At 31.9% G+C, this 10,602-nt stretch overlaps 1 protein-coding gene across 1 annotated transcript; it reads right to left on the bottom strand.

Moving 5' to 3' along the window:
• Window positions 1–1,099: 1,099 nt before the first annotated feature.
• Window positions 1,100–4,578, bottom strand: LOC127067099 (uncharacterized). Its single transcript, XM_051001628.1, has 5 exons — window positions 4,339–4,578; window positions 3,351–3,669; window positions 2,392–2,673; window positions 1,521–1,880; window positions 1,100–1,158 (listed from the first exon to the last, which is right to left on the bottom strand). The coding sequence occupies exons 1-5, from the start codon at window positions 4,576–4,578 to the stop codon at window positions 1,100–1,102; spliced, it is 1,260 nt and encodes a 419-aa protein (XP_050857585.1).
• Window positions 4,579–10,602: the final 6,024 nt, after the last annotated feature.

The following is a 10,602-nucleotide window of genomic DNA, read 5'->3' as shown; positions in this document are numbered from 1 at the left end:
GGCACGTCGATCGTTAAACTTTATACAAGTTGGCTTCGGTTGATTGAGAAACTTTAATTATCCAAGTAACGTGTTGCATTTATTGATGAGAGTTCCTATATGATGCTTTCTAATTAGATTAGATTAACTAATACGTTAGATATAAACGTATGAATATGCAATAGAGTTCAAAAAAAAAAAAGAAAAGAAAGATAACACGAAATATGTTTGAGTGTACATAGATTATTTAGAAATACACCTACGCACGCAAACGTACTGTATTCAATAGTAATTTTCTGTTATTACGAATTACGAAACTCACGTATGTTACATACATATGTAGATACATATGTACATACATACCTGAGCACACTTGAAATGATTGCATTATTAATCGGTATTGCCTAAGCGACTTAGGTCAATAATAACGATTATAAAAAAATGTACTATAACTCATCATTACGTATATTACGAAACATGCGCTCGTTTGAATCTTTTTTCTTTTTTTTTTGTTTTGTTTATTTTGTTTCTTTTCGTTTTTTTTGCCCTCCATGAATCAGCAAGCTTTCTCTTTTATAGCAGTAAACAAATACACCATCTATATTATTTATAAAAACAATATGATACATATATCTATCGCCTTAGTCATGTTCATCCTCTATATCGATGGTTCGCGCGATGGTTTGTTTATTAGTTACCATATCAAAAATTTTCTATACCATGTGTTTTCTATATGGAGATTGCTTTTCAACATTGCCCTTGTTTCGAAAAATAATAGGTTACAAAGAGGCATCGAGGGTATTAAAAAAGGAACTTTGAAAAAAACAAATTTCGAACTACGGATAGGAGGTAATAGGTTGGGTATCGTGATTATGAACATTTTAGATGAAACATTTTAATAATTTTTTTTGTTCCATTATTTGAACGAATAATAATATCGTAATAATATAAAAATATTATTCATATAGGTTGTACTATAATAAATATATTCAATGATATCGACGAGGAAGAAAAATGGTTACAAAAACGTAAAAAAAATGATTACAATTATCTACATGGCTAATTTTTTTTTTTTTACACATTTAACTTACGTTTTTAATCTCGTTCGCCGATGAACGATTTAACTACTTTCGTTATATTTCTTTAGAGTTGTAAATATTAAAGTTACACGATCGTATTCTATATACAGAGTTCAAAAGTTTTTAGATCGTTGAAAACTTTTTAGACGATTTTAAATATTAATTAATTTGAATTACCATTTTACGAGATATTTCAGGACTGCAGTTAGGCTTGTAGTTTTACGGCCTGACGAAAAAGAAAAAGAAAGAAGAAAAAGATTAGCTTAAAGGATTAGATAAAGAAAGGAGCAGTGAAGTCGATTTTTAAAAAATTAAGAAGTCATCCTGTAGGTCATAGTCTCGGATAATCGAAGAGAAAATAAAAAAAGGTTGGAAACGTCGTAAAAGTAAGGGATAAAGAAAGGACTGTATTAAATCGTAGCTTAGGAATGATCAAAGTGGGGTTAGAAAAAGAGGGTGGACCAATGACGTCGACGATCCTATCGAGTAAACTTCTCTTCGTGACAGTTGGTTCGATCGTTTCGACTCTTAATGCATTTTTGATCGTCATGCTCAGAACGCAATGGCCCTTGTTCAAGCTGTACACGTAACCGTAACGGCAGATGCAGTCGAAATGACCGGGCAGATTAATGCAGCTCTCGCCGTCCTCGTACGTGCAATTGTGAATCCCACGGGTACACTCGTTTACGTCGACGCATAGACCAAATCTCGAAGACCACTCGTAACCTGTTTCCGGACACTCGCAGCTAACGTTGATTTGATTCGTTTTAAGGGAAAAAAAATCACGATTCTTTTCACGATCCAACCAGCACTCCCTGCGTCCTGTAAAAAAATCAAATCTCGGTTTAATCATTTCGAATGCTGACCAAAATAATCTTTCTCCTTTCTTTTTTCTTTCTATTATTTTTTTATTCTTTTATTTTTTGTTTATTTTTTTTTTTTAGTTTTTTTCTAAATCTATCCTTCGGAAAAAGAAATTAAATCCTCCTCAAGAGATAATCGAGTTATCTGTGAGCGATTATAACTCTCGTTAATTTACATCTCAGCGTTTAATGATAATCTTAGAAAAAAAGGATGGAATGAAAATGGGAAGAAATTGAAAGACATTAACGTGATATTTTTTTTTTCTCTTTCATTCTTTCTTTTCTTTTTTTCTTTAATCGCAACATCGTCAGATTCCTCGTCGATTTCATTGTCAAAAGGGTTGGTAGAATTGGATGATTAATATTTAATCGATTTGATTCGTACGCGCGTTTATTATTAATGAAAGAAAAAGGTAAAAGAAGGAGAAACTGAAGGAAAAAGAAGAATACTTGTTTGATTCTCAATGTACCTGGAAAGTTCACGGCGTAGCAAGGATTCTGCTTCGACTGGAAACAATCTCTCATGTGCCAGATGTGCTTCATGGGGCAACAGTGATCTGGACAGAAACTGTAGAGAGCGCAAGCGAAAGGTTTTGCATCGTCGGCCCTTGGATCCTTATTACTTGGACCGTATTCGTCGAGACAGTTGGCAAAATTGTCGCAGGATTCACCAAAGTTGGCCAGTTCGTGAACACCCATCATCGTGTACCAACACATGTAATAACTGACGCTGGTACGCCATTGAAAGCGTTCTGGGAAGTGGAACGAAAAATCAATGGAGTTCTCGTATTTTTTCTTTTTCTCTTCTTTTTTTTTATATTCGAAGTTAGAAGGAAAAATTTGAATGAACTCGACGAGAGGAAAAAAAACGTTTTGTTCTTTTGACTGTGACATGTGTAATGGGTCAAAATGTTTTTAGAGGCATGAAAAAAAGAAGGAAAAAAGAAAGAAAACATTAAAAGTAGTCTAAAAAAAGAATATTTTTATAATCGTTGAAAAACATTTAATCCATCGCTTTAGGTCTGCTCCATTAAGAATATATCCCTTACTGATTTTCCAATTAGAATTAACGACGAATAGGATAAATAAAAGTCTTTCGTACGAGTATCGCAATTTATTATCGAATTTTCTTCTCTTTCTCTCTCTTTTTCTTTTTCTTTAATTTCTTCATGGTATTAAAGTAGAATTTTATTTATGACACGAAACAAATGATTCCAAATTATTCGTACCAAGACGTCATACATACATACATACATACATACACACATACATACATACATTCGATTTTCCTTTTGCCATTTGTTTAGAAAAAAAATTTCTTAGGTATTATTGTAATAGGAATACGTAATATTCCCTTTGGAAAATAATGAGAATAGGACGGCGAATTGGCAAAACTCTCTCAGTAGGAAAAAATTTTCTCGTAACTTGCCGATTGGGCCTTGAAAGGGACGCATGGTTAGATTGTCCTGCCTCTGGGCCTCCACGCAGTCCCTTTGAACGTTGAGAATCTGCTCGGTATTGTTTGCCAGATTCCACTTCTGCTCTTTCATGACCGTGACGGTGTCGTCTTCGCGCCTCAGGCCAGTGAGCTTAATGATCCTTCCGAGATATTTCAAACACTCGACAAAGCTCGCTTGGCAGTGTTTGCGTACCTCCCAGTGTACGGATCTCAATGTTGGATTTGGAAATTCCTCATACAAACGACTGCGAACTTCCTCGATGCTCTTGTAATAACGTCGATCATAATCCTTCAAAAGAAAAAAAAAAAAAAAAAGGGAAGAGAAAAAGAACAGAAATAGATAAGTCCAAGTAGATCGATGTAATCCAAAAAAATATATTTCTTTTTTCTTTTTTTTTTTGTTTCTTTTGAAATCTTTCTTAAGTAATTTTATAGGAAAATCGAGTTCGAATGTTTTCGAACAGTTATATTTTACAGTGATTAATTTATAGAATTAGCTTGTTAATGAAACTAATTTATCTATTCTTTTGCATATTATATATATATATATATAAAATTATCATATTAAATTAGAAATGATTATATTACATCATATTGCATTATAGTGAAAAAATGTCAGGAGGATATTTAATATCGTTAGATGTAGATTTTATTAATAATGATACATTAATTAGATGGGATATTGAAATATTATATTTAAGAGTGAACGATTTCGATGTTTATCAAAACGAATTAGATGGATATCAAAGGGAATCTTTCTTAAGATGTTTTACGTTACGAAGAATTGTACAGAAAAGTAGTCGAGTATCTACGAGGAAAGTTCGTTTCAACTTTCACGAGTCCTTCTCTAATTAACAATTTCGAGTGGTTTGAATACAAGGCAAAGTTGTAGTACTTACCTTTCGTGACGTCTTTCCATAAAAGCGACTTAAACGAAATAGCTTATAGGAGACGCTACCTGAAACTTATGAGCTCGAATGAAGTACGCAACGTCCTTTATAACTTCCTTTGCGTCCCAGTTTGGTTCAGGAGACGGGGTAACATCGTCAACGTCCGGTATATCAACTATACTTATATTATGCTGCATAATTTGTTCTGTCACTGGTACAGGACCGACTTCAACGTTATCATCCGTAGTACTCTCTAGTTCGACATTAGTAGTAATACTTTCGACGTAATCAAAATATTTTATTATCATTATAAAAATGAATGAATTTTTAATACGACGTATATTCATCGTTTACGCTAGCAGGTTAGAAAATTGTAAACGTTTGATATATTTCTTATTTTTGATCGTCATTTTTATCGACGAATAATAGATTTTAAACGATTAAGAGAATACCAGGACGGTAAAATCAAATCAATCTATCGTCCATTATTCAAGAGTATATGTTTTCGTGATTGGACGATACAGGATCAAGAGATGATTTTAGATCGGTCCTTCTATTCCTAGATTACGATCTTGCTAAGATAGGATCGTAGGATTTAGTACATGTTTACGATGGACTATGCTTATGTATATTTTATCGTGAGTCGTGAATGAAAATAACGTTTTCGATGTTTACGCCGAAATTATGCTTTATCATTTTATTCTATTAATTTTGTTTGACTGATATGATCGAACGTAATTTTTGTTGATTGATCGAAACGTCAGATAGATTAAGGTAACTTTATATCGATTATCCGAACGAACTGATCTGAAATTAATGCATGATCTGATATTTAATCGTAATATTTTTCGCAATCCAAACGATCTTTTGAAATTTTTAGAACGATACTTCGAAATTCAATGAGAAAAAAATAAATCTTTGTAGTATGTATATCGTTTCTCGTTACTCTCCTCGTCGGTTTAATATAATCCTGCACTTAGTTTATCGTCAGGACAAAAGAATTGGCTCTGATGTTTCATACTAATTTCATGAAAACAAAAATACGTTTTAATCTTTCATAATCGGGAAGCAAAGTTGTTTTTTTTTCATATATATAAAAACTAAACGAAAGCGAAAAAAAGAAAAAGAACAAAATAAGAGAAAAATAAAAGGACTTAAGTATTATATTCCTTCTTTAATCCGCACAGACGACACGAGAGATAAATCCATTTCGAGAATTTTCTTTCCTCTTGTTTTATTTCTTTCAGAGAAAATTTCAACCTGCAATCGTGTTTTCTATAGCATTCTTTTTGTTTTGTTTTGTTTTTCTTTTTTTTTCTTCACACGAAAGATTATAAGCCGAGGATCATGTATTATAGAAAGAAGAGAAAAATATAGTCGCAGAGATTTCTTTGTCCTTGGAGAGAATCGTAAAGTTTTCCGAATATTCGAGCTTAGATAAAGTGGAAGATACGAAAGTAGAGAAGAAGTAATATAAGATGTAATAACAAAAAAATAAAAAACAAGAAAGAGAGAGAGAGAAGTACAGAGTAAGATATAATAAAAAAAAAAAGAGATGTAATAATTCAAAATAATTGGTTGTATGTCGGAAGAATTCTTTAAAAATGTTCTTTTAAGAAACGATTTGTAATATCATTAAATAATACATATAAACAAAGTAGATTATTATTATTATTATATTTGTATATAATATTACGTACTATATCTAATATAGATTTATATAGTATTATGATATATCATGATTATAAATTTATGAAAAGAAAATTTTGTTTTAATTACTTTTATTATTTTTATTGCTGTAATAATTTATCATACTAATATTGCGTCTGCTCTTTATATGTAATATAACTACAATTTATTATTACATTTAATATAAGAAATATATTCTATTTGTATATATATATATATATTATAGTTATATCGTCTATATATCGGATAATATCTAATGTTCTTTTTCTCTCGTGTCACCAAGGAAGAAGATATGAAATTCTTCGGACAATAAAGTGCCCGTCATATCGTTAGACCGTCTAGCTCGAATTACGTGCAAAACCTTAATGCAATTTTCAAAAGAGACGAAGGCAAGAAGTAAAAGGATAGCATGACGGTCAAACGCGATATACGTCGAAGTGATCCAAGATTAATTACCGCATTAAAAGGTACGGAAAAGCTTGTATTAAAACGAGGTTGAAAGTTAGCTCGTCGATTAGCAAGTAAATAAAACGACGTTAAAGAGAGAAAACTTTAATTACTTGCGAATATCGATGAGTGACTAAGGGATATTCGTTCATTTTAAAGCCATACTGAAAATGTCATTAACTTTAATTTTTATTTACCCATTTATAAATACGAACGAATAATTATTAGAAAAAAGAAAGAAAAAATGGAAAAGAAAAAAATAATCATTATTAAGTATTAGAGTTAATCGTGAAATATCGAAAGTCGATTGTACTCAAAATATAATCAAAAATAAATTTTTATTTATTTGCTTGAACGTGAACGAATAATTTTTATCGAAAGAAAAAAAAAAAAGAAGTAATATATACTAAGTATTCGCTGATCATAAAATATCGAAGCGTTAGAAGATCGATCGTCCTAAATATATTATCGAATCGATATTTTATTTATCTATTACGCGAGGGAATGATTATCACGAAAAAGGAAAAAACAGAAAAAATGAATTATTAAATGTTTGCTTATTACAAAATCGTTAGAATTCAAAATGAAGCATAAATATTCGATTGGATTCTATTACTTCGATTATGAATCGAACAAATTTATCGGTCGTTTCTGGATGAATACAAAAATCTAACATTTTCATATCTCCGGACAAAAATTATATATTACTTCTCGTTGTCTCTAAAAAACGCGAAAGAGGGTGCGATGAATCTTACAATGATGGACGCATGATTACCCCCGAATACGAGATTTTAAACCTTCGCAGACTTATATATACTTTGAAAGCTTGCTTGTAAAATGTTGTGGAAGAGTGGAAAAAGGGTTTTTGGAGATGGAGAAAGAGAAGCAGAGAGAGAGAGAGAGAGAGAGAGAGAGGAGAGAGAGAGGGAGAGACAAAAAAAGAAGAAGAAAAGAAAAAAAAACTGAGCGAAAGTTCAGTGAAAGACTGTGAAAATAACTCGAAAGGGGAGTTCCAGGCGAGTGACTTTTTCGTTCCTCGCAACTATTTTTGCAGTCTCATTTCCTAGGGTGTGTTCGGATCAACGAGATCCTTGTTTTGTACGTTGTAAAAATAGACTTCATTTAGAAATGATGTTAGAAAGAATCGCCTAAAGCTATTTTACTGCAACTCCGAAAGGAAAGGTGTCGTTTTTATGTTATTTATAAAAATAGAAAGAGGAATCTTAAGTGTAATTAAATGAAATTAGTGACTTTTTCGTTCTTCGTGAGTATTTTTTGCAGTTTCATTTCTTAGGATGCGTTCGGATCAACGAGATTCTTTTGTACGCTGTAAAAATAGACTTCATTTAGAAATGATGTTAGAAATAATCGCCTAAAGCAATTTTGCTGCAACTTCGAAAGGAAAGGTGTCGTTTTTATGTAATTCGTTTTTATGTTATTCGTAAGAATAGAAAGAGGAATCTTAAATGTAATTAAATAGAATTAGCTTATATATACATATCTAGAAAAGAGAAAGATATAGAAAAAGACAAGAAGAAAGAGAGAACTTGAAAATAACTTTGCTCCCTTCATAAAGAACAAAAAACAAATCTGGTTGCTACTAATAATTAATTTTCGAAATTAAAGGATAAAATTTTATGATGAATAATATACGAGTAACGTCGCGACAAAAAAAAAAAAAAAATTCGCCGAAATCGTAATAAAATGGAAAGGAAGAGTTTATAGCAGGTAGGTGTAAGTGAGCGAGGGACAAGGTGTAAGTGAGTGAGAGAGAGGTTTAGTAAAAACGGAGATAGAAACGGCGTTACATTCTAAGTTTTAGATTCTATAGGGTGTACAGGTTGGTTGGTACGTGCGCGACGACATGTACGTGTTATTTCACGTAGGAAGTGCCTGGCGGATGAGCATGACTTCTATGGGATGTCGCGCCCCTCTAGTATTTTGTCGGATATTAATGGAAGGCAGCTTGATAAATGAGCTGGTCGTGGAAGGCACGCGAAAAGATAGAAAGGGTGGAGAGGGCGAGGAGAGAGGGAGAGTCCGAAGGGAAACTAGTCTTCTCTTCGTCCTACTAGTCCTCCCCGTTTCAACCCCTTAACTTCAACCCCTTTCTACCTATCTACTACTAGGTATCCTCTTTTACTCGGGTGTACCGCCTCCAGGCTTTAAAGAGAAAGATTCCAGACTCATACTGGCAATCCGCATTGCGTATGCACCCGCATCTAGATTCGACCTCGTATTTGGAAATTCTCGCGCTTGTTTTTTTTCTTTTCTTTTCTTTTTTTTCTCTCTCTTGTTTTTTTTTATTCAGTTCTTTTCTATTCTTTTTCTTCTTCGTCTTCGTCTTCGTCTTCATCTATTTCTTCTTCTTCATCGTTTTCTCCTTCTCTTTATCTTGTCTCTTCCATTATTCTTCTTTTCTTTTTTTTTTCTTTCTTTTTCCTTCTTCTTTCCGTCGTTCTTTCATGGCGAATATAGAGGAAAGAGAATCACTCGAGTTTGCGTCGTTCTTGGTAACTGACAGACAGGATCTCTCTCGTACAATCTTGATTCACCAACGAAAATCGAGTAAAATTTTACCCTCTCTAACTCAATTTTCTCTTCCTTCTCTTTTTTGTCTTTTGTCTTTTTCTTTTCAGTTTTTTTTCTTTTCTACTTCTTCTTCTTCTTCTTTTTTCTATCTCTTTCCTGATGTGATACTTAAATGTTTAGTTAATGTAATTAGTTATATTACTATATGTAATTATATTATATTATAATTATTTTAAAGTATACATTATTATGTATAAGTAATATTAAATTAACACTACTGTTTGTTTTTATTATAAAAGTGAAAATAATTAAGATTAATAACAATACGTCATCGTGTTTTTATTATAAAAATGTTATGAATTGGTATGACAATTTTTGTGTTTATTTTTCTTATAAAAATGATAAATAGCATCGTTATTAAAAATTTCTGATTTTTAATGGCGCGATCTTTTGGCGTAATACATTATAAAAACCTAGTATAAAGTTTTATATTTCATAGTAAAACTTTATATCGTGTTGTTACTATTTAACACCTACGTACTAAGTAATTTTATTCTCAATACAATAAAATAACACACACACACACACATATATAATATATGTGTATATATGTCACGAGTGTATGATTTCAAAAGTGACAAATCGTTATAAAGAGTTAATTCTTTTGTACACTCTTTTTTTTATTAATATTACTATTATTATATAAATACGAGTAGGTATCACTTTTCTCAAACGTTTCCAAATTCTCGTCACGTTCGATACGATGTAACAAATGTTTACAAATTTTCGTACAATTTCGATAAAAATGTTTTATGTTGCACGTATTTTTTTTCATAGAGAAAGATAGATAAATAGACAGATAGAGAGAAACAGAAAGAGAGAGAGGGAGAGGGAGAGAGAGAGAGAGAGAGAGAGAGAGAGAGAGAGAGAGAGAGTAAAAAAGAGAAAAGAGAAGAGATGAAAAGAGAAGAGATCGAGTAGTTTCGTTCTCTTGACGTTATCCCAAGAAGTTTCGTGAGTTCATAACCAACGAAACGTAATTTTGGCGTGGTAATACATAGATATATACGTAGATACGTAACTCGCGAGACTGCATGAAGTCCCTTCCGAAATACGTTACATTATGTAGCATCAACAAATTAAATCTCGGATATGCGCGCTCTCTCTCTCTCTCTCTTTCTCTCTAGTATGTCGACCTAATTCGTCCAACGAGACTTTAACGTAACCGGTGAACTTCAACCTATGTAAAACGTCTATCATCTCTACCGGTTTCACGTCATTGTTGGAATCTGAATTCGTCTTGCGGAGGAAAACCAATTTTGCTTTCATTTTAAATTTAACAATTTGTTCGTGAGAAAGCAACGTGTTTCTATTACACACACACACACATATATATATATATATACATATATACATATCAATCCTATATATATCAATATATGTAGACATATATACATGTGTATATATTTGTGTGTTTGTTCGTGTATGTATTTATAAACCTTTATCAGACTGCATCAAAGTTAAAAAAGAAAAAAATACATATATACATGCAAAAATAATATAAAGTAAAAAATCGAAAAACGAAAGAGATCGTCGAGTGATTAGTAACGAATAAATCATGACTCGATTCGCCTGTATTTTACGAAGGTACGAAGGATCTCTTT

Source organism: Vespula vulgaris, chromosome 10 (genome assembly GCF_905475345.1).
Source record: "Vespula vulgaris chromosome 10, iyVesVulg1.1, whole genome shotgun sequence".
In the NCBI taxonomy this organism is placed as follows: domain Eukaryota; kingdom Metazoa; phylum Arthropoda; class Insecta; order Hymenoptera; family Vespidae; genus Vespula; species Vespula vulgaris.
This window is presented reverse-complemented; position numbering and strand designations above follow the sequence as displayed.

Bases quoted from the DNA above. Each gene is read 5' to 3' on its own strand.
- LOC127067099 (XM_051001628.1), bottom strand. From the start codon at position 4,578: ATGATAATAAAATATTTTGATTACGTCGAAAGTATTACTACTAATGTC. The intron at 2,674-3,350 runs GCAAGTTACGAG...TCCACTTCCCAG, and splicing joins TCCCTTTCAAGGCCCAATCG to AACGCTTTCAATGGCGTACC. The intron at 1,881-2,391 runs GTACATTGAGAA...ATTTTTTTACAG, and splicing joins CTACGCCGTGAACTTTCCAG to GACGCAGGGAGTGCTGGTTG.